This window comes from Clarias gariepinus, chromosome 2 (assembly GCF_024256425.1).
Source record: "Clarias gariepinus isolate MV-2021 ecotype Netherlands chromosome 2, CGAR_prim_01v2, whole genome shotgun sequence".
Classification (NCBI taxonomy): domain Eukaryota; kingdom Metazoa; phylum Chordata; class Actinopteri; order Siluriformes; family Clariidae; genus Clarias; species Clarias gariepinus.
In genome coordinates this window covers 15,291,089-15,316,698 of record NC_071101.1, presented here as the reverse complement: position 1 = coordinate 15,316,698, position 25,610 = coordinate 15,291,089, and the positions used below count along the sequence as shown (strand labels likewise).

At 36.6% G+C, this 25,610-nt stretch overlaps 1 protein-coding gene across 1 annotated transcript in view; it reads left to right on the top strand.

Moving 5' to 3' along the window:
* Positions 1 to 2,591: 2,591 nt before the first annotated feature.
* Positions 2,592 to 25,610, top strand: part of gfra4b (GDNF family receptor alpha 4b) — an 87,073-nt gene continuing 64,054 nt past the window's right edge. Inside the window, exon 1 of the mRNA XM_053512700.1 lies at positions 2,592 to 2,943. Within this exon, the coding sequence (XP_053368675.1) occupies positions 2,901 to 2,943 (43 nt within the window). The 5' untranslated portion in view covers positions 2,592 to 2,900. The remainder of the gene's footprint in view (positions 2,944 to 25,610) is intronic.

Genomic DNA, 25,610 nt, shown 5'->3' with positions numbered 1-25,610 from the left:
TAAAAAAATACTCATTTTACACCAAAGAAAAATCTCATTAATTATATTGGAAACACAATAAGAATCAATTGGAAAGATTCAAACAAACACATCAAGTTTGCATTAATCACATAATAGAAAAAGCCTACATACAAAAAGTATTCCCTTTTGTGCAGATTGTAAAGAAATCTAAAATGTGTTTAAAAATACATTATTGGTATAAACAACAGTGGATCCCTAGTGGACTGCATTTCTTTCAATTAAGCAGACTAAATTTTGTGTGAATCTTACTTTGCATTTCCTTAATAAGGCTCTTATTAGACCACACTCTGAATGGTTATTTGTCTCTATAAGCCAAATGGCTTGGTCTTATCTTTTTTTTTTTTTTTTTTACAGGGTGGACGCAGAGGTTAATCACCACATTTCATGATGATTATATTTACAGTCGAGTTTTTGAATAAGTACGTGTTTTCAAACTAATTATATCATCAAAAGGACAAGCAATCACAAGCAATTATTTTTTTATTTCTAGCAGTGTTAATGAGTTGTAGACTCAAAGATAAAGTTGATTAATATAGTGCCACCTTATGGCTGAGTGCTCTGACATATGTGTACACCAAGTTTCATAAAAACAGCTTTTTACATAGGGTAATTATAAGCTACTGAATATTGATTTATTGTTGGGAGTCTTGTTTGTTAATTGTTCCAAATAATATTTTAGCCAATGGTGCATTGTGCTACTTGGAGTATGCACACAAAATTTCAACCTCTTTGGCCAAACAGACTAGACTAACCATTAAATTTAACTTATAGCACACACTAAAATGGTGGGGACCCTACAGTATATGCAATTCCATATCATAGGATGCAGTATTTTGGTTTGTGTGAATTTTACAATGTAATCTTATGGATATCATGGGCCTGCCATATTTTTTGGATTGTGAAAATGATTAACAACTATAAAATACAATGTGCTAGGATAGGTAAGTCAAATAAAATCATATGCACCAGTACTTTGAAATGATTGGATATTAATATGCTTGTGCATATTAATGGAGGTGCGAGGCCACAGTGCTAACTATTACACCAAAGTGACACCTCAGACTGAATATAATAGGTATCTGGTGTTAATTAAATAATTATTTAATTAATTATAGACATTTTACTTCCAAATACAAGTATGTAAGGCAACACATAAATCATAAAAAAGTATTATCTGTTACCTTAGTCATCAGCAGAAAAGTGAAGAAAGACTCCACTATGTAAGAGTGAGTTGCCATTATTGGAGAGAGTACATTTCCACTTTTGTCACTTTAATCTATATAATGAAGTTGAAAATATTAATGGAAAGATTTTTGCTTCTTCATTTATTCCTGTGATAATTTCATCAACATAAATTCAAAATATACAGTCTGTTTACACAATCGGCTGAGGAGTTTTTAAAAGTTTATATATCTCCAGCAGCCACAAGATCACCACAAGTTTGCATTGTAAAACTCACACAGACTGAAACACCCACCAGGCATGGGGAGGACATGCAAACTCCCAGACGCTGAGGCGGGAATTGAACCCGGACCCTGGAGGTGCAAGGAAACAGGGCTAATCACTAAGACATTGTGCCTTCTATCTAGAAACTTTCTTTTGATAATTTTTTGCTATGGGGATCTGACAGTTATCCAGACAAGGTTTCATGGGAATAAAACCAGCTGTCTGGGAGTAGTTTAAAACGTTACAGTTTAGAAGAAAATTCAATGTGATGGAAGATTTAGATAGATGGAAGTGATCAGGACCTAGTTGATTTGTCTTGAGCCAAGAAAAAAAAATCCTTCTCTGTCATTTGGCTCATGAGGATAAAGTGGTACAGATTATACATGAATATAACTTTAGAATAGTTATAGGCTTCTCAATAGGTTTACCAAAGTTTGTTAAAATTGGACTTGATAGCTCATTTAATAGATATGGACAGCAACATATCTATATGTATATTGTTTATTATAAGACAAAAAGTCTAGTCTGGGATCTGTCTAGGTGCTGTCCGGATCTGACAAGCTGTCTAAGAGAAGTTTAAAACGTTAGGGTTTAAAGAATATTCAAAATGATGAAAAATTTAGACAGATGGAAGTGATCAGGACCTAGACAGGTGATTCGTCTTGAGTCAAGGATGGGTAAAAAAAAAAAAAAAAAGTAAATAAAAACATTTTTAAAAAATTCCTTTCTCTTTCATTTCGCTTATGAGTTAGGGGTCTGTGTGCCAAAATTCATGGGTCTTATGGTCTCTTCTGTCTAATAATAATAATAATAATACTCAATAAACTTCCTACAGCATTCTTCATAGGAGAAAAATTGTGAAATAAAAATTAAACACTGTTTTGTTTATATTCTAGGTGTATACCTAAAAGATACAGATAGAAAAAGCTGTAAAACACTGATTTTGATTTCAGGGCCACATTCAAACAAATCCCAATCCTCGTCTAGACTTGCTGCACCTGTCTTATTTTCTTACTGTCTCTCCCGTACACGTTTTCTGTCTCTCAGCCTCACACACTCTCACTCTCTCACACACACAGGCGCGCACGTTCTTCCTGTCTCTAACACACACACACACACACACACGCTCTCTCTCTCTCTCTCTCTCTGATGAGTTTGACGCTGTTGCAGCTGTGATGTGCTGACAGTGTGAGATTCGCTTGGTCTGTGGCTCTGTGTGTTATTAAGAGTAGTGTGTGTGTGTTTTGTTTAATCCCCGGCATGGGGAACTTTCAGTAAGCCTGTGTAACTCTCTGCTCCGATCCGAGAAGCGCTCGGACTCCAGTCTGGTTCTAATCTCCAGCCGATCGGACTTCAGCCGGAGTGAGTCGTGATTATATATGAGCGGAACGTATATGAGTCGGGATTAGAGCTCCTGATTCCAGACACACAGGATGGACCTGACGGGCTTGTGCTTCATGCAGCTGCTGTTCTCAGGTGAGTGACTCCGGCGCTTTCTGTCAAAAAGAACAAAAAAAAAAAAACAACAGCGATACGAACAAAGTCCAGCTTCGGGAAGACGCAAACGCACGTACACTCGCGCGCGCACACACACACACACACACACACACTCTCTCTTTCTCTCTCTCTCTCTCTCACACACACACACGCACACAGTGCACTTCACGATGTTTGCTTATGTGATGGCGAACTGTACCGCAAATGTTAATATAATGATTCGGTTGTTTTTATCCTTCTGAAAACTGAGACTGAAATGTGTCAGGGAGGATACAAGTCATTTATTAAACAAGTTTTTAAGACAGACAGACAGACAGACAGAGACTGCGTGTAAATGGATCATTTAATGATAGATAGATAGATAGATAGATAGATAGATAGATAGATAGATCAACAATAATAATAATAATAATAATAATAATAATAATAATATAGCAATGGGTGATGGAAAGATAGCTGTAATAGAACTGAATTATTGCTACACTACATGAATTCCGACTTAATAATACATAGGAAACATTTTTCATGACAAGGCTTTGTGTCAGATAGATAGATAGATAGATAGATAGATAGATAGATAGAAGGGATGAGTAGTAATAATAATAACAATAATAGTAATAATATAGTGAGATGATGGCTATGATAGACAGTGTTGACTGGTGATTATTGAGCAAACAGCTTGGTGTTTCTTATGATATATTATTTTTATAAAATATATTTATATAAAGAGAGAGAGAGAGGAGTTAGTATTATTATTATTATTATTATTATTAATAATAATAATAATAATAATAATAATAATAAGGATGGCTCAGGACCGTTGCCTCTCACCTCCAGGGCTAAAGGTTCGAATCAGAGTTGAGGGTTCGGTCTGTGTGTGCAGAGTTTGGATGTACTTGGTGGCTTTTCTTTTTGTGCTCTGGTTCCCCCCTACAGTGCAGATACATGTGTTGTAGGGTGACTGGCATTTCCAAAGTGCCTGTCGTGTATGTCGAGTGTGCAAGTGTGTAAGTGCGCCACAATAGGTTCATATTCATACAGGGTGTTCTACCCTGAGCTTTTTGGGATAGGATTCAGGCCCCAACACTACAATTATAAGCAGTATATGTTGTTAATATTAATAATAATAATAATAATAATAATAATAATAATAATATACTGAGTTGATGAATACATAGCTATAGCCATTAGATCTATTTTTGTGATTATGTAAAATGTTAAAGGTGTTTCACAGCATATTTTTCCAAACAAATTTCTTAAATAGTGTGTTTTTTTCTGCCTTCAAATGATCATCACGATTACAGTTGATATTTAGTAAAAATCGTTAACAGCGCTGAGCCTCTTTCTGTGACATAAAACATGATTGGAGACACTTGCAACGGATCTTGCACCCGCCTCCATGCGGAAAGTTACAAGCTTGTTTATATTCTTAGGTTTGTGCATGTTCAATCCAGAGGATTTCAGTAGTGTTAATTGAGAGCAAGTGACTGAGATGGCCATTTCAAACATTGATTTTGTGTACCTCTGCTGGTTTAAATGCATATTTAGGCTTATTTTCTTGTTGAAAGATTTTGGTGGCATTAATCTCCTCACAGGGGCAATAACATTTGGATTTGGGGTTAAAACATCAAAACATACAGTATGATGCCATCAGTCTATTACAGTGCTCCTGTCTACTACAGTACCTGCAAAACATCTTCATGGTATCAATGATTTTAACAGTAAGTCTTATTTGGAAGAGAAATTTGATGAAGGGGTTCAAGGCAATAAATACATGATTCCAAGTAGTTTTATTGATGCTTGGTGAATTTAAAAGCAGGCCACTCACAGGAAACTCTTACTTCCTACAACACTTTCAAACATCTTGTGGTGTAGTACATTTAAAAATTATCTGTTAAACTAACCCTAATTTTTTTTAAGTTTAAATTGAACTTGATTTTATTGCACACACTTTTATTCCACAAAACTGAAATATCTGACCATATATGTATCCAATTGTAAATACAAACTAATAGGGTCATTCTATAATTTGGGGTATATTTCACATATGTAAAAAGTACCAAAAAAGTAAAAGTAAAGTTAGTAAATTGCTTTAGTGTAGTATATCTGCTAGTTTCAAAGCTCAAACACCACCTATATTATATTTTTTGTTGACAGATTGGATACACTACTAAATAATATAGTTGACAAATTCCCTATTTTGACCCACAATTTTACTGGTAGGTACTGCATGGCTGACCATTCCTCAATTTTATGATCAGTTTAACATCATATTTAAACAAATAATTTAAATTAAAACCATAAGGAAAATGTCAACCATAACAATGTATATAACATAGGTGACGGTCAATTAATTTACTCAGTGACAACGAGCTATTATAAATTAAATATTTCAGAAAACAAGAGAACACTTAGCACAGTGTGTTTAAAATTTATGCCATTGAGACGAATGACATCATGTGTTGTGGGTCACTTGGCATTGGAACAAATCATTTTTGAGTTACAGCACAAAGTTCTGTAGGTAACTTAGTATTCAACTTTTGCCTACATTAATAAAACTTTCTTTTCCGATGCTCTCTTCAAGGGGTCACCACAGCAGACCATACGATCCACCCACAACTCTGGCATAGGTTTTTTACACAAGATGCCCTTTCTGACACAACCCTCTCATTTATCTATTGAAAGCAGTGGCTTGGTAGTATAGGGTGTGGTAACCCACCGACAACGAGGCTCAAACCTGGATCCTCAAATCCCCAAACAAACACTTTAGAACCTTAGTTGTCAGAGCCACAACTCCCCTTTTGCCTGTATTAATAACTTGATATATTTAAATGATTTAAATAAGAAAATCAAATAAATAAATATATATATATATATGTATGACTAATTTCAAACCATGATGCACAATGTTTGCGTGATATCATAATAAATTTTTCCTTGGTAATGTGGTAAAATGTGATACTTTTAAAGAAAATGACTATACTTTATTAACAGTTAGAGAATGTACAGTACCCCACATTACAGAATGACTTAATACATAAAAATAGATAACTAACTTTTATTTGAATTCTGCATTAATTTTTATTATAGCATGATTGGTTTAAAAAAAAATTGCAACTACCTATGTATTTTTTTTTTAAATATTAATTTACCAAATGTATGCAGGTTAAACACCACCTGTCATTTATGTTTACGTGTTCCCTTGGTAATGGTTGATTATAGGATTTTACACATGTGCAACCTTCTGTGAAAGCCAAACATTAAGTTATGGATATTGAAGAAAATAGCTTATGGGTGACTGTGTTTACATTTATTACATTTTGTTTACATTTATAATTAATTAAATTAATTACTAATTAATTAATTTAAACAAAAACTCTGAAATGGCTAAAATACTAAACATTCCTAAACATTAACAATTAATTTAGGTACATATGTCCATAGTAAAAATACTCATATTTATAAATTGTATAAAATGTTTGACATTTTTCTGTGAGGGTACAAATAATGCTATCATTGTATTTTTGTTGTTGTTCTTATTCTTCGATTCTTTCAGTATGTCTGATTTAGTAATGGTTCAAGATAGACAGACAGACAGACAAACAGATAGATAGATGGTTTGTCTTTGGCTTCTTCATGCATAAAAGACATAAAACACATATTATAGCCATACAAATCATTTTGTAGTGCAAATCAGCAGTCAAGCAGCAACCCAATGGTGTACTCAGTATTCAAATCTCTTACCTATAGCTATTAAACACCTGGACAATGTGGTGAACAAAGAGACTTTTATATATGTCCCTTCTGGTCCTTGGAATGTTAAAACGTCAGCCAGATGGGAGCGGCTCAAACTCCAAGGGGCTGAAGGGAATCTTAAATTATGCACATTGCTTTTCTGTGCAAAAAGAAAAAAAAAACACTCAGCTGTTTCTGATCACCTTTGGTATAAGGAGAAACTTTGAACATCACTGTGGTAATAATGCCCGAATAAATGCTAGATGTGCCCTTGAGCCAAACCGTGTGTTGTACTGTATAGGTAAAAAGTTTAATAAGGTATGTGCAATCCAGATGGGTTTTTAGCTAGAGTTACAGAATATAATGTGCTTATTTGTAGACTGTGGGGAAATTTAAACAAACAATTTGGTATTCATGAAAACCCAGATTGTTCCGAAAAACATTTGTGCCCTGTGAGAGCTTCTTAATTCAAAGCCAAGGAGACTCACTAATGTGAACCTTGTACATTTTAAATTGTATAACTGGCAATGAGTTGCTGAGAATGATGCATATTGTAGATGCTTTCCCAAGCTTGTAAGGGCGTCTACAGTATGCTCTCATTCTGGTGTGTCCCATCACCATTTTACAGGAGTATCACATTGTAGGCTGTAGGGATGTGCTGTAGGCTGCAGTGATGCTGAGGAAGCAGGAAAGGGGGTGTGGATACAAGACGACTCTAGTGGCTCCTTCCCAGTATTTGCATGTAGTGAGGAATTTTTTTTTTTTTTTGGATTAATTAGCCATTAGAAAGGTCAGCACTGCTCCAAAGGGGAACCTAGTTAACGAGTCATTTCCTTCAACTAAGCTTATTATAAAATTGGAAAAAAGTAGCCCTGATATAACACACATTGTTTCATTTTCCTCAATCGAATCCTCTGTTCGCTTTTTGCAAACGAAGACAATCGTGGCTTTATTAGTTTGGCAGTATGAAATGCGAATACGAATTTACCGCTGCAGACAGCACATTTTGTGACAAAAATTGAAATCAACTTGGCAGCCATTATGATCATCGGTGATACCCTGATGTTATTGACAGTCAACCCGGATCTATTGCTGTATGTTGTGCAAGTCACACTATCAAGTGGAAACTTTCATCAAGTGTTGGTGTGAATTTAGTGAACATTGAAAAACGAATAACTTAAAAGAAAGGCGGACACCTCCAGGGTCAAATGGAGGTGGTTGATTTCTGTCTCAAGTCCATGTGTGTGTTTGTCCGGGTACTCCGGGTTTCCTCCCACAGTCCAAATGCATTCAGATTTTGGTGTTCCCTAATTGCCCATAGTGTGTGAATGAGTGTGTGTGTGTGTGTGTGCATGTGCGCCCTACGATGGACTGATACTCTGTCCTCGGTGTCTAGGGTGTACCCTGTCTTGTGCCTGAGCTCCACTCTTCCTGCAAGCCTGGATAGTATAAGCAGTATAGAAGATGAATAAATGAAATAAAGGTGACACAGTGGACTCGCACCTCCAGGATGGAGGAAACGATTTCCATGTGCTGAGTTTGCATGTTCTCCCTGTGCTTGGTGGGTTTTCCTCCGGTTACTTTGGTTTCCTCCCACAATCCAAAGACATGCAGATTAGGTTTATTTGCGTTTACAAATTGCCCTTAGTGTGTGAGTATATGCATGCTTGAGTGCCCTACGATGGACTGGCATCTCTTTCCAGGGTGTGCCCTGCGTCGTGGCTCAAATCGCTGGGATAGGCTCCAGGCCTCCCACAGGTATCCTTGTACGGGATAAATGGTATAAAAAATTATTTGAGAATTAAGTGATTTGAAAGAGAGTACATTTCTTTTATGAATCTATTTTAATTGAAAACAAATAAGAATTTAATTACGATAAAACTTTTAAAGGAGGAAGTGGTAATTGTGGTCTATGAAGGCCAATGTAGTAGGATAATGCAATTAAGCTACATTACAGAAAGATTCAGTCCGAGGCATGTTTTAGTGCGTTCTTTCATGTTAGAATGAGAAGGCATCATTTTAATCATTCTTGAGCTGTCTATTAGCTTTAATTTTATAGTATTTTGTGGACGTTACCATAAATGTGCTTGCTAATTTACCGAGGATTTACATTTTGCAACGTAAGAACAACAAACTGGTACTAAATGAAATGTAAATTGTAATTCTAGAGGGAAATTTTAGTTCAGTCTGACCTAGGGAAACATTTCCACACATCTTTACTAAACATATTGAAAAATGAGTCCAGATTTCCAGTATTGAATGTTCAGCTGTACATTCCCATCCAGAGTGATCCAAACACGGAGATCCATAACCTGACCTGAATGAGTATGTAATTTAGGTGTGTGAGTGTATGTTTGTGTGTGTGTTCATGTTCACTGGGGACTTTAGAGAATGAATGTTTGACTATAGTAATTGTGTGTGCACACGGTTGGGGCCTGTGGACGTTACGCTTTATCACGATACACCGAAGCCTCAGGTAACTGCAGACTAACATTACTATTGTTTTGTTTAAAACAGAGAAAGCCTTGGAAAACCCATAAACTTATGTATTTTATTAATTTGTAATGGAGCCAGGGTCATTTAATTAAAGACTACCGGATGATAAAAATTACATAAGCTCTTGAAAATTAATTACATCCATTAAACACATATAGTGCATTTCCTTTATTGTGACACTAGCGTGTATAAAAATCCTATTACAGTATGTGCATAAACCCTTGCAAAATCTTTAAAAAAATCTACAATGCTCTCTGATTGTACCCAATTGTTGACCATTGCAAGACGTTTATACCTATATTTGTCTCACCAAAATCAATCTGTCACATTGACTCTAATGATTGATTTGAACTGAAATTAGTCAATGTGCTTTAAAACACTACTGAGGCAGATTCAGACACATTTCAAAACTGGATATATCGAACAAAAGGGATAACAATGGCCCAAGACTGACTTTGTCTGCACAGTTTGTAATTCAATTCAATTCAATTCAATTTTATTTATATAGCGCTTTTAACAATGGTCATTGTCCCAAAGCAGCTTCACAAACAAAAAAAAAAAATTTAAAGATTTTTTTTTTTTTTAGAAAAGAAAAGAAAATAATTGGAAGTGTGTATGTGTGAGAAAAATGTGTCTAGATAATGAAATGAATGAATGATGAATGAAATGTCTCTGATGAGCAAGCCAAGGGTGACGGCGACAGTGGCAAGGAAAAACTCCCTGAGATGGCAATAGGAAGAAACCTTGAGAGGAACCAGACTCAACAGGGAACCCATCCTCATCTGGGTGATAACAGATAGAAATAACATCAAGTGTGTTGTGCAGGTGAAAGTTCAATATAACAGAAGTTGTGTAGATTCAGTTCAGCAGTAAGTGCAGAGGGCAGATGGGGTCTGGATCACTGGAAGCACAGGAGCAGGATGTGTAGCTCCAGCCATCATAAAGCAGAATCTAGCTGGAGCAGGTCCTTCTCAAGATGCCTTGGAAACCTCGCAGGGTTGGCCTTTGTCTACTGAAGCTGGCACAATCTCCAGATGTCTCAGGATGGGTAGAAAAATACAGAAAAGATGGAGAGAATTAGCGTAGTTGCCATTCAGGATAGGTGTACTGGAGTATGAGGTTATGGGATGAGTTACGCGTATGCCAGATTAAAGAGATGCGTCTTGAGTCTACTTTTGAATTGGGAAACCGTGTCTGCTCCCCGAACAGTGTCTGGAAGGCTATTCCAAAGCTTTGGAGCCAAATATGAAAATGCCCTGCCCCCTTTTGTAGATTTAAAAATTCTGGGAATTACCAGAAGTCCGGATTTTTGTGATCTTAAGGGACGTGGTGGATTATAGCGTATCAAAAGACTGGTTAGGTATGTGGGAGCTAAACCATTTAAAGCCTTGTATGTAAGTAGTACTATTTTGTAATTAATTCTAAATTGAACAGGTAGCCAGTGCAGGGATGATAATATAGGTGTTATATGATCATATTTTCTGGATCTAGTGAGAACCCTGGCGGCTGCATTTTGGACTAACTGTAGCTTGTTTATTGAGGATGCAGGACAACCACCTAGTAATGCAATTATTTATTTTTGTAAAATTTATTAATAGTAATTGTCCGCACAGTTTGATAAAGTTTCGTTTGATGAAATGATGTTGAAATGATAATGTTGAATCACCCAAGCGCAATGGTGCAAATGCAACCTCGAAACCATCATGCCGATAAACATCAATCCGCGTGACGTCCGGCCACATCCGTAAAGTTTCTAACAGGGTTTGGAATTCTGATCGGAGATTGGGACGGACACAACATCGTCCCTCAGACAGCGCATGTATCTTAAGTTGCGAAATATTACCATGAGGTGTATCTTCGCTCCCAAATTATTCTACTGTAAGATGATGTTTGCACAACATCCAACCTGCATCACATCCACTTTCACAGAACAGATCTCAAAAGTTAAGAGGATTTGAAAAATATATATTTTGGCTGCTTTCCAATTGAATTTTCTGGTAAATTGTTGTCTTTTTTGTGGCATTTATTACTGTATAAATGTGCATTTACTAGCATCAACAGAATGTTCGCTTGTGGTCCGGGTGTCAGTATGGAGTGACCAGTGTTCCACTCACGCCATTGGTTTGGTGTTTTAAAGTGTTTTTTTTTAAACATTGCATTTTTGTTGAACGTTCGTTGAACTTTACCCCGTCATTGTGTAGTTAACATTGTTCTAAAGCCATTTCATCAAAAACATTTTTGTCACCATTATTGTCACTATGACACTTTGACAACTAAAAATTCCTTCTGGGGATTGGTATGATTACGTTAAAAACATTAAAAAGAATTATAAACATTTACAATGTCAATACGTAAAGAATGTAAGACTATCTTTAGAGTATACAGCAAGTCTAGACATATAATGTAAAAAATAATTGGAATGAACTAACTGAAATGTTTACCAGTGTTTAAACAATCATTACATGTTTTCTTTATCCTTAACAAAATAGATATAGACTAATAGTATTATTAGACTGGCAAGTTGGTGCTGTGGCTTAAAGTATTAAACAAAGGAATGCCAATAACTGTGGATCTGTGTAATATATCTTAGTGATGAATTATTTATTGCCACTTTCTTATTCCTTTCTTATTTTCATTAATGGTATAAATAAAAAATGGCTCTTATAATATCCTAGGATTTCCGCTACGGATGGTAATTGCACCCCTGAGTAAGGTATGTCCCTGAGCAGTGGTGCGAATCTTTTTGGTCGTTGGTCTTTGGTGAATCTCAGTGAAGGCACAAAAAAAGGGTTTCCTTTGGACGAGGTTAAAAGACAGACATAAATTTTTATCTATTGTGTGAGGTGGAAATTCTCAGTTATCTGTGTGTGGGTCTGTCTGGTGTAAAAAGTAGTTCTCATGTAAAAGTTCAACATTTTATCTTAACATGGCAGGCATCTTTGGCTCTGTTATTCATCAGTATGTCAAGTGCAATCTATCAAAACATATATACTGTATATACTGTGTATATCTTTGATAGTCAAGCTTGTATTGTCCTTGGACTTTAATGACGTTTGCAATCAATCCCGAACCTGGCACTAAATGAGGGGAAATCAGCAAAGAAATCCAAAGGAAGAGCTTATTTTAGGCTCGTTTTCGCTCAGCCCCAGCTTGAGAGGTCGGATTAAAGTTAATGCTTACCTAATATAGGATTTAATTCAATTTGTCTTTGGGTAATTCCATTGTCAGCAGAGAAGACAGACAGGCAGCCACTTCCCCACCAATTAGCTGAGCCAGGGGTCGATTTGTGTTCAAGGAACCTGTAAAGTAGAAACTCTATCAATGTCCATTATCCGAAGGAATGACTGTCACATGTTAATTTTGGCCTTGTTATTTCATTATTGTTATTGACATCACAACTACACCAACATTGATTGCTTTTTTCAGCTCCTTGCATCAGTGTAGCCTGAAGCATATATCACACTGTTATTGATAATCCCTTAGTCAGAAAAAGAAACACCTTTGTATGCCAATTAGGAATGTGTGAGATCTTGCTGTAGGGGAAATGCATTCATTAAAAAATAAAAACAAATATAAAAAAATAAAACAGTAAGGCAGACTGTACTCGACTGTGACTTTAACTGCTCATCCACTCTCATTTAAATGCGCTTTAGGTGACAAATTTTAGTACTTTACACAATCAAAAATGACTAATTAAGTAATTTAATCATTCATTTAGCTGTAGTACATGCAATACTGTAAAAGGGCTTTGGTAGCTCAGTGGAACGTTTCTCACCTGCCATGCGGAGGGCACGGGTTCAAGCCAGTCGCAAGCCCAGAAAAAAATGGAAGTGTAACGTCAGGAAGGGCATCCGGTGTAAAGTCTGACCCCTGGACAGAAGCAGCCAAAAGACTAACAAACATACAGTACTGTACAAAAGACTTATTCATATTAAATTAAACTAAATTATGTAGATTAAATTTAAGAAATAGAAACAAATGCTTTACTGAGACAGGCTGCAGTGCCTAAAGATACAGTGTAAAAATTGGATGTTTACTGTATGTACCAACTCCAGCAGCAGCCTCATTTCCCCTCTCGTCTGTTCCAACCACTCAGCATTCAGCATCACTAGTACACTAATCACCAGCCTGATCATCTGTCATTATCTGCACCTGTTTGTCACTGGTTCATTAGATATTAAATAATTCAAAATCTAATTAATTTATAGGTCACTGTGTGGCTTTACAAACCAAAACTATTCCTTTAAAACTGGTCAGGTACAGGGACATGACTGAAAATGAGAGCCAAAACTTGCCAAAAATAAGAACCAAAAAAGTCCTTCAGCAAGCCTGGGGAACTATTCCTCAGGCCTACATTAAAAATACAAGAAAGTCTGGCTCTATGGAAACAAAATGTGAAGAAATGAGGGGTAGCCAAAACTTTTGCACAGTACTGTATCTCCATTAACCTTTTTTTATGTTACAGATATGTAAGCCTTTATAATTATATAAGCTTTAATTATTATTATAATAGCTTTTTTGCATTAATAATTAAGCATTTAAATAGGCAGAATACAGAATGAATTCAGTTGGAATGATTTTTTAAAAATATGTAACTTTGTCCTTTTGCACTTTTACACAACTGTCAGGACAAGCTGGACATAAGTTTAAATGTACTTTTAATTATCATGCATGAATAAAAAAAATAAATGTAGCTAAATATTTGTTTAAATAGAGTTAATATTTCGATTTAAATAAACAGAGGTTTTAACAGATGACAAAGATTATCTAAACTCAGGAGCTTAAATAAGGCCACTAATCAGATCTTAATCCAGAATACCTGTAAACACTAACAATGGATGCGAAGTAAGAAAGAGAAATACAGAAATGTCAAAACGAGAGTGCTCAAAACAAAAACAGTCCAAGGGGCACGCAACACCCTCCAGGGGATGACCCTGACAGTAACCAGACTTTAAAATGCTAGAACCTTACTCCTGGGTTTACAGATACAGACATATTTCTGTTCAGGTAAGATGTAGGTTTTGGCACTGGATATACACTATATGGCCAAAAATTTGTGGACACCTGACTCTTACACCAAGTAAGACCAAGATGGTGTCTGTGTGTTGTTGAGTTCCATATAAGCATTTTACTGCATATCAGTGTATGGCTGTGTATGTAACAAATAGGATTAAAATTTAAATTTAAAGTTAGGTTCTTCTTCAGACTGTTGCCACAAATGTGGAGAACACAATTGTATGGAAAGTCTTTGTATGCTGTATGGTAAAAATGACGCCAAAACTCTTCCAGCATGGCATTATCACTGTGCATAAAGTCTTCCAAGCTTGGACTGAAAGAACTTAAACTCATAACTGCTTGTTGAACGTCCCATTTCTGATGTATCTCGCTTTGCTGTTGAAGTAACATCCACCTTTCTGGAAAGGCTTTCAATTAGAAGTTGGAGCATTACCTTGAGAGTTTGTGATTATTCAGACACAAGAGCATTAGTAAGGTCAGGCTGAGGAGGTCTGGGGTGGCACCTTTGGGATGAAGCTCATCCCAATGATCTTCAGTGGGGTTGAGGTTTGGGCTCTGTGCAAGACATTTAATGGTGAGGTGATTACAAACCTTTGGCCATATAGTAAATAATGGAAAATGTCAGATCTGTATATAATTCCCTTTTATATGTTTTATATGTAAACTTAGTGTTGGTTAATACCTGTATGTATGCATTTAGAATCTGTTATAATAATAAATGTAGTGAAACGAAGTTAATTGGACTCAAATGTAAATCAATGTCTAAATAGCCTAATGTATAATGCATAGTTAGTGTATATTACATCTATACTTTCTACAAATGAACTCGGGCTAAACATAGATTCCTGTAATAATAATAATAATAATAATAATAATAATAATCCAACATTAAAGCATACATGACTTTATAGGTGCCTCCTGATTCACAAGAATCCAAAGTAAAGGACTGTATTCGAGTAGAGTTTTTCTCACCCAATACTGTGTTTCCACCCTATTTACCCAGCAGATCTGCACTAGAGAATTCACAGCTGGGAAACGCAGTCTGTGCATTGATCTTATCTGCATGACGAATGTGCAGTGGAACTCTTCATGACAGACCTCCAAACGCTGCATGATATAAAACTAAATGCACTCACATAAAGTGGGCCCTTCTTGGTTTCTAATTATTTGTCAACCTGCTATAGTTCATCATAGTCACACCATGGCCATTTTGTCTTAAAGAGCTAGTCTAGCTTTAAGGTGAATGTGAGTGCGGTGAATATTAATGGCACTCTCTGCAAGGATGAGACACGATCCTTGGAGGGATCCAGGATCCTCTTCCTGTCAAATGAGCGATAAGAAGACAATCCTAGGTGAGATATAGGACAAAAGAAAAGGATTTTGCCGAAATTTCCCTCTTATTGATAACACAACTGACAGTGATCTCTGATGGCTTGGCAGGACTTATCTGTATTATTAAAAAAAATCTCCAAATCAAAGTACCATCAGCGAGAGAAAGGAGCATTGTCTTTTATCCTGCCATTATAAAGGCGTCATTGTCCTCTCATTTTCTACACTGGATGGTGGATTGAGATCTGTATCTGCAGCTTAGAGCAATAGGCAGACAGATAGAAAAAGAAAGAGAGAATGGTGCCGGAGAGTGTATTCTTGCTCCTTCTGGAAGAAAAGTGAAACAGAGATCGTTAATAATGAAGGGTGTATTAGATGTGACATGTTCTTCAAATGGCACGGCTATTAGAGTCACTTCACCGTTGGGAAAATATAACATAGATAGGATATCTACATGGATCAAAGCTTATAACCTTTGAATGTAAAACATTTATTACGCTCAATATAGACTATCATTATGATCATCATTTTTCTTCATTTTCTTTTCTTTTTATTTCTTTATTGGATTAATTATGCTTTAAAACTCTTTAGCATTACGAGTCCTGATTTCTTCCATTTTCTGCTTTCACAGTTTACTTTTAATTTAAACCCGGGAAACTGATGCGTCTTAACGGTGGGGAATTACTTTCAGACATATTAGAGTTTGATCGTATTGTTTGCACTGACAAGAGTGGTGTATTAAAACCATAGGGAACAGATGTGCAGCAATGTGTAATACCTAGCTCACACTGCCCCTTCTGTTCCCCTGCTATATTAAAGGGCCTTTAAAATTTTTCCTGATGTTTAATTCTAGATCCCTTAAACCTTGCTGTTGAGCAGGCTCTTTGCCATTCAACTAATGCCAGTCAGTTTGATGGCTTTGACCTTTCCTCCTGACATTATTCAGTACTGCACACAATCATCTGCCTACAATATTAAACCATAATAGCTCCAAACAGTACATAATGTAGGGCGTTAGATGGAGTCACAGTTGAGAAACCTAAGAGGCCTTGGCCAGGATTAATCTTGGTGACAGGTCATTTAAAATGTTCGCTGCGCAGCAGGCTGGAAATTACCGCTACAGACTGAAACAGTGCTTTTAAAAGTGCTGGCATTTGGTTGGGAAAAAAGCCAGGCCTTTTCTCACCAGTTGAGAAATGCAGGGTTTGTCTTCAGGATTCGAGAACTGTGGTGTCCTTGGAGAGTTAAACAGTGGTCCTCTAATTGACTGACTGCTGATAGTCTGTATATACAAGGCGAAAATAAATGTGTGGTGCCCTGGGATAACCGTTCACATCATTCATTTTTTTTAAACTACTGTATACAGTGCTGTGAAAAATTATTTGCCCTCTTCCTGTTTTTTTTTGCATATTTGTCCCACATAAGTGATTCAGATCATCAAACACACTTTAATATTACACAAAGATAACCCAAGTAAATTCAAAATGCAGTTTTTAAATAATAATTTCATTTATCAATGGAAAAAAGCTGTCCAAACCTACGCGTGAAAAAGTAATTGCCCCCCAAACCTGCAACAATTGCAATCAAGTGTTTGCTATAACTGGCAATAAGTCTTTCACATAGCTGTGGAGGAATTTTGTCCTACTCTGTTTTGGATTCTTTTATGAGCTCCTGGATGAGCCGTCGTTGTGCTCTTGGAATAATTTTTGTTAGGCCAACCATTCCTGGGAAGGTTCACCACTGTTCCAAGTTTTGAACCTTCCTTTTAAACCTTCATTTATGCATAATGGCTCTCACCATGGTTGACTGGAGTCCAAAAGCCTGAGAAATGGCTTTGTAATCCCTTCCAGACTGTTACATGTCAATTACTTTGTTTCTCATTTGTTTTTGAATTTCTTTAGATTGTGTTGTTTTTTTTAAGATCTTTTTTTTCCTTTAAATCTATGCTTATATTTAAGCGATTTCCTGATTTAACAGGACTAGCAGAAATCAAGGCTGGGTATAACAAGTTAAAAATAAAAAGATAATTTTTGACATAGGGCCAGGTAAGTTTGGACAGCTTTTTTTCCATTTATTAATTAAATCATCATTTACAAATTGCATTTTGTATTTATTTGGGTTATTTTAATGTTATATTAACATTTGTTAGATTGTCTGAGGTATTTAGCATATATGCAAAGATGCAAAAAAATAAAAATAAATCCACAAGGGCAATACTTTTTCATGATTCTGTTCTAAAAGCTATATTACCTGAACTGTACATAAAGCATCTTAACAGTAGTTCTAAAATTGGATTTTAGTCCAATTTCATGGCGGCGTGGGGGCTTAATGATTAGCACCATCGCCCTGCACCACCAGATCTTGGGTTCGATTCCCACTTCGGGTCTGTTTGCATGTCTCCCTGTGCTTGCTTGGTTTTTTTCTTGTTCTTCGGTTTTCTCTCACAGTCAAAAGACATGCAGATTAGGCTAATTTGCCCTGAAGTGTGTGAATGTGCCTGTAAATGTTGACTCGAGGTCCTACCATAGTTGTACAAAATGGGATTAAATACAGTGGTCACCACTGACATACATGGTCCTTAGTTGGACTGCAGAGGTTTCTAGATAGATGGATGAAATTCAATTCCACTGATTAATTCCACAAAGACACTGATTAATGCAATTAAGCCAATGCCACATGTGATAAACACAGTATAGAAATAAAAAATATGACCATTTATTGAGGCTTTTATTTGCAGCCTACACTCTAACAGACTATTCAGAACTCGCCCACTCAGCAGTCTTTCGATGTTTAATAATATTAATAATAATAATATCCTTGTGATGAAATCTCTAACGAATGACGGCATAAAACCGGTTGACATTTACAAGAGACTTTTATAGAAGGCAGTATGTCAATGACGCTCCCAGCTGAGGTGGCTCGCATCCCACTGTAGTCACTCCCATGAACATTCAGTGAGCGGAACGCCTGATCCTTGAAAATCGACAGACTTGCGGGAGGAGACGCATCTTTCTGTGGGAACTGTACACACAATCATTCACCAACACAACTTGCACATTACAGGAACTCAACTGGGAGTTATTGCCACATCCCCTGTATAGTCCTGACTTCGCTATAAGCCATTTTCACATATTTGAGCCATGATGATGAGGCTAGATGAGTGCATTAGTATATAACATTACTATAATAGTCCATAACTATGTTCTATTATTCTGCACAATCAAAAGTTCCTCCCACTGTATATACAGTGCAACCTCAGGTTGCGAGTAACCCGGTTTGCGAGTGTTCTGCAAGACGAGCAATTTTTTTGTAATAAATGTTACATTAATAAACTCTTCTTTTTATACATGTATCAGGTATCATCGAGTATCGTGTGCGCTTATTGTTTTGACGCTGAGCATCATGTGATCACAACCAAGATAATGGGTCTCACATCGTGGAATTATGGGTAATCGTCTCCCATGCTCGGTCTCAGTGCGTGTGCGTCACTTGTATAGTCAACATCAGTGCGTGCGTACTGTTTACTATAACAATTTACCAAATAAAGACTCACCTGCACGCTTGTAAGGGTAAGTCTCTATTCAGTCAAATGTGTGTGTGTGTGTGTGTGTGTGTGTGTATGTGTGTGGAGGTCGTCCTACACAGCAGCCGCCTGCCCCCCTTTCTCATCTCCTCTCTCTGCTCTGAATCACTAAAGCCACTATTCTTTTCAAAAGTAAAGTGCAGGTTAATTTGTTATTTTTATATTATTTAAAATAATTATATATTATTTTTTTTTATATAAATATTTTTGGGTTGTGGAACGAATTGTCTGAGTTTCCATTATTTCTTATAGGTTTCAAGTGTATGCTTCTGGATTGAATTATGCTCACAATCCAAGGTTCCACAGTACTATTATACTTTTATATAATATTTTCTCAGTTGAAATGATCTTAACCTGCTTAATATTAAAACAATTAGTTCACCTTGCTCTAAACAACATTTATTCAGTTTATAAAAAGGATTAGTGGCCCTTTATCAAAGATCCGAAAGAAAACCAAATAGTTAATCGAATGAAGTTAATCAAATGAATCGTCACCATCATCCACATTAGTCCTGCTGGACTCTGGTGATAAAGTAAATCTCAGTCTTGACAATTGCCAAACTGAAGACTCACTATTACTCTTTACATGACTAATCACTGTCTATCTCATATATCTGCGATAATAATAATATATTATTAATTTTATAGGATAGAATAAATGATTACCAATTAATTAGATTATTATATTTGTCTGTTTCCTACATTTCCAATTTTGAAAATTTGCATTTGAAAATAACAACTTTGCCATCTTTACAATGTGAGCAGTGGTGCGTATACATCATGAATAATTTGACAGCTGGTATTTAGACACAGGTACCTAGCAAGCTAGCAATTAAAATGTCTTTAGACAGATTGAATTTTTTTTCAGTCACATTCAATCTTCTCATAGGCAGAAATCATATACAAGGTTAGAAAGTATGAAAAAAAGCAAAAAAAAATAATAATACTGCAACATACACTAACTAGCTCATAAAAAAAGAGAAAAAAGTCACCACTGGAATTTAACTAAGCAAATGGGTAAGAGTCTTCCATTGGAAGGGAGCGTAAAGAATAGACTGTGGATCACTGGGAAAAGAGTCTAGATTTACCTTGTTGTAAAGTGATTGGCGCATCAGGGTAAGAATAAAAGCGGAGGAAGTGTGATGCCTAGTGTTTAACTTACAAGCCTATGGGGCAGTGTTATGATCTGAGTTTGCCTAAGCTGGTCAGGTCTAGGTTCAGCAATGTTGTGTGCCCGATGACAAGGTCAGCTGACCCAAATATTCTGAATGACAAAGTTAATTAAGACACGGGCATATTCCAAGATGACAATGCCCAAATACATCAAGCTCAAATTGTTGAAGAGTGTTTCATGGAGCATGAGAGGTCATTTTTACACATGGATGGGCATCTACAGAGTCCACATTTTAACCCCATTGAGAATATTTGGGATGTGCTGAAGAAGACTTGATGCTTGGTTTGATTCTTGGCCAGGCTCGATTCCCGTCTTCGTGTGCATGGAGTTTGGATAAAGCGGTATAGACGATGAGTGAGTGGATGGAACTAAATGTTGTGACATTGCATAAGCTAATTGAAAAAATGACACGAAGAATGTGTGTGGTAATCAAATTAAAAGGCGGTTTAACCAAATAGTAGTGTGTGAGCTCGTTTTTTTCCCCAGGCAGTCTTACAGTATCCTCTTGAGACCTGAATTTCCTGTATAAGGGCACAACATTATTTAGATGGTCTTTATATCTTTGAGCGATCTTCACATGAGGGCCATTAAGTGTAATTACTTTGTCTTATTTCAGTCTTATTTCTACCTGTTTAAAGACATTAATTAAGTTCATAGTTATCAGGTGCTAATAAAGAGGAAGAATGAGAAGAAATTGTGATGTACACGAGAATAGAGCGGTATCAGAGGCTGTAGACTTGAACACCCAAAAACAAAAAAGCGACATGCAGTGGGTTTTTCCAGACCAGCAAACATAAAAGAAATCGACTCGGCGTCTTCTGCTGCATAGTGACAGCATTTTGTCAAATCAAATAGAGGGCTTAAGCTATACCGCAGAGATAGTGGAAGTTTAACAGAAACAAACAAGGCGTGTTTGGCACCATGAAGCTCCACTATTTGTTAGCATGATTAATGCTGGGAGGTTTATGTAGTTCCCGAGGATCCTTTACAAGATGTTCGGGATTATGCTTTTTTCTAAGGTTCATGTTTTTTCAGGTGGTCAGTATGATGGTGGGGGATGGCGGGGGGTGGAAGTAGACTTTTAACTGGAGTCCATGCTGAACTTTACCTGAGATGAACCCTTGTCTCTAAGGTTTATAGTAAATGGCAGGACCTCAGGGTCTCTAAGCTCTTAAATTAGGTGTCAGACTTTCCTCAACAAGAAGCAGTCAGTTTAACTGTCAGATGTTCTCAGGGGTCAGTCTTAAGTTCAGCTGCACCCCCAAACACCCCCCCCACACACACACACACCCGGCCAGCCAGGGTCTGGGCCGTTGGTCGACTCTTTGCCTTTTTTTTTTTTTTTTTGCCGTTATGAAGACTTGTTGTTACCTGGAATCATCCTGACATATCTTCTTGCTCTGTCACTCATGCTGAAGCTGATCACCATTTCATTTCCAAGCTAGCCCATGTCCTGGACAAGTCTCTGATGTATTTTTTACCTGTTTGTTAAAGAAATGGACCGTCATGTTTGACAGGAAGCATTTTCCTCTCTAGTTATTTTTGAGTGAAGGAGACTTGTTTGTGTGTGTGTGTGTGTGTGTGTGTGTGTAGGAACACAAACTCTAGCAGTAATATGAAATGACCCAGTGTAAAAGAGTGAGAATGAGTGTGAATGAGAGCACAGAGAGAAAATAAACTAATAGAAAACACTAAGTGGATGCCACTGGTAAAGCAGTGATGGATGCGCCTGTCTGATTTCATTGTAGTCACTGCACGGCATGCACGACAGCCGGCATGAATGAGCTCCTCAAACAGAGCAGCTATTATATCTGTACGATATGCACATATTATTTCCGTTTAATTTATTTTTTTTTTCATTTTATTATAGCTCCCTTTAATAAATACCAATGCAGGTTCAATATCTTTGGCGTTTAATTACAGCCGCCTATTCAAATATTTGCTCATATTCTCAGGAAGGTAAATTTCACAGCACTTTCAGAATCAAACACCCGTTTTATCAGCCGGTGCAGGCCGCCGTATATACTGCTGGATTAAGCCGAGTAAAGACTACAGAGCTTGCTGCAGTTTCTTCACTTTTATGGATGGACTTTTAATGAAACAAATCAATAAAGCCAGTCCTCCCTTGTGATAGACTCTGCCTGGAAATGCTTCAGTCTCAGTGGTTTTTGACAGCTGAGCCGACCTCTGGGACTCCGAGATCCTTGGAGAGATCCTGAAAATTGGCCCTACTAACATAATTTAACTCCTATAACTCATGGCAGCAACATATCTCTTAACACACAGGGGAAAAAATTAAATATTATTTACATAATCAACTTTACCTAAAGCAGGTTGGTCCTTTTTATATTTAATTAATGGCACATATTCATACTGTAGAGCTATATATAAAAAAAAGAAAGGCACAATATCAATAAACGATAAAATGTATACTATTATATACATTTAGAATATTAAAATTTGTATTAAATCTTCAATATACAGTATGACACATCTCTTTCATGGAGAGATTTACAATGGAAGTATATGCTTACTGATTATTGAACACCTGCGGTTATATGTGCAGTTAAATTAGCCAACCATGTGGCAGCAACACGATTTATGAAATCATGGAGACATGGGTCAATAGCTTTCAGGGATCTTCACATCCAACACCAGAATGAGGAAACGTGCGATTTCTGTGACTGTAGCCATGGCAAGGTTGCTGGTGCCAGATGGATCGGTTTGAGTTTTTCTGAAACTGCTGATCTCCTTGGATTTTCACACTCAACAATCTGTAGAGTGTACACAGCATGGTGCGTTGGAGCCGACAGGGAGTCTACAGTAATGCCAATAACCACTCGCTACCACCAGGGTGAGCAGAAAAGCATCGCAGGACAATACAGTAACGTATAAAAACTTGAGATGGATAACCTACAACAGCAGAAGACTCAAAACTTCAGCCAAGAACAAGAACCTGGAGCTACAACGGGCACGGGCTGACCCACACTGGACAGCTGAGGATTGGAAAAAGACCAAGTGATGTTTTTCCAATCTGCGCTTAGAGCACTTTCAGATTCCAGTTTTTCGCTGGCAGACGCGTGTGTGTGTGTGTATGTGTTTTGCAAAATACAGTGCACAGTGTTTCACACAGCGAAAATGAAAGTGCTCGTCAGATTCAAATAATGTCTGTGTTTATGCTGAGAGAGAGAGAGAGATAGATAGAGAGCAGCACTTTCTGCCATTTTGTTGATGGTGCAAACAGAATAAAGCTCATCACCATGGACAGGATGAAAAGATGAAGATGAAGATTATGGCTGCATAAAGTCAGTTCTTTAAAGGGTACAGGTTCTTCTTTATTTTCTTTAGTCATAGTTTGTTATATTGGTCAGGTGAATTTAGTTGCCACTAATGAACTTAATTAATTGGACGTACAGAAATTCCATAACAGGGACAAGCATTGGAACTCTTGAATTTATGATTTGTTAGCAACTGTGACACAAACCGCTTAAAAATACAGAACATTACCTCACAAATCATTACTTCAACAAAAAAAGACACTTTAATTAATTCAAAGTGTGAACTTACAACTCAAGGTGGCAAACTGTTACTTTAACTCCACTGCCTAGCAATAAGCTGTAATAAACAAAAAAGTGTGTATATTTGAATCACCTTCATCATGATACATTAGTCTTTAACATTTACAAGTTAAAATTAATAAACTGCAGATGTTAGATGTTTAGGTACCATGACAAGTTTGCAAGTTAATATAGCATTAACACTGCAGTGATCACAGTGCTTTTGGTTGTTTAAGACTACCATTAATGAATATGCATAAGGCTTATTTGCTGCATACATAAATACATTATCTTTTTTTCATTATTAGTTCTAATCTCAAACATCATTGTAATATCTTGGAAATCTAACATCAACTTAATGAAAAGAACTTGCATCTAATAATTGTTCTTTTCTGTTCAATGCCTAAAAGACAAGCTGACCTTGCACAACTCAAAACCACCATCGATCATCACATCACATATTCTCAGACCTCTTTATTTCTAAGAATAAAGTATAAAGGGTCAACGTTTCTTTTAAACCTCAAAGCCGCCTTACGGCTTTCAGGCTTTTTTTTTTCCTGTTCATATCATGATGCAACCAAGTGGAGAGTAGTGACACTTCAGCTTAATTCCTACTCAGCCAAAATTCTAAAATTAATAAAGATGGGATGATGGTGCAACAAGGGTTTTGGATGCAAGCTGATTTTCCAGAGTACCAAGAAACAAACCATTACTAGAGCAGTAGACAGGAACCGGCTGGAGGGCACCTGTCTCACTGAGGCACTGTGGATTTACAGCTGCTGCTCTGCTGGAGAGAGCTTGCCACCTCTTGTGATTAATTATTGCAAGCAGTAGCAAAAAGAAGAGCACTACTTGCTAATGCCATGCACACCACGCTTGTTTTCAATTCCCACGGTTTTAATTTTATGACATCTGTGATTGAATATTTATTTGCCATTTTCTTATCCTGGGTATGTCCTTGAGGACTTTCTATCAAGGCCAATTAATACATCCTCAAAAGCTGTAGTGAGGCAGCAGTTTGTCTTAAAACACGGACCGTTTGAGACACAAATACAAAATGCATGACAAAAATATAGTGGGTTGCAAAAACTTCAAAATCATACCTTTAGGAGAAATGAAGGAAGATAAAATAATTATAGCATTATTTAATGTTTTAGGATTAAAAAATGACGTGTAAATTAAGAAACTGTAAACAGTGAAACTGGTATTGGTTTTAATGTCTGCATTTTTTAATAGGTTTTCTTTAATAAATTGTGTTCCGCATCATACGAGAAACTTTTACATCCTCTCAGCATTAGTATTCACCCTATTCCTCCCCTGCACATTATGTTTTATATAGCTGTTTGGCAAATCTTCACCATTCTTCTTGACATATCCATTACAACTCTACCAGATGTCGTCTGCCTTTTGAAGATGAGGAGATTCATGGCAAAACTTCACTACTTTTTTTTTTATCAGCTTGGATTTGTGTGTTTGTAGATACATTTATTATTCATTATAATAATTACCATTATATATAGATGAATAATCGTAATCATAATTAGTTTTTTTTGGCCAAGTACTGTATGTTGATACACACAAGGAATTTGATTCCAGCTGCGGGTGATTTTCAAAAGTACAGACATAAATATATGTATAGACATACATAGATCTATGTCCAGAGTGTACCTTCCCTTGTGCCCAAGTATCCTCCGATATGCTCCAGGCCCCCTTCGACCCTGTACAGACTAAGTGGTACAGTATAGGGGATAAATAA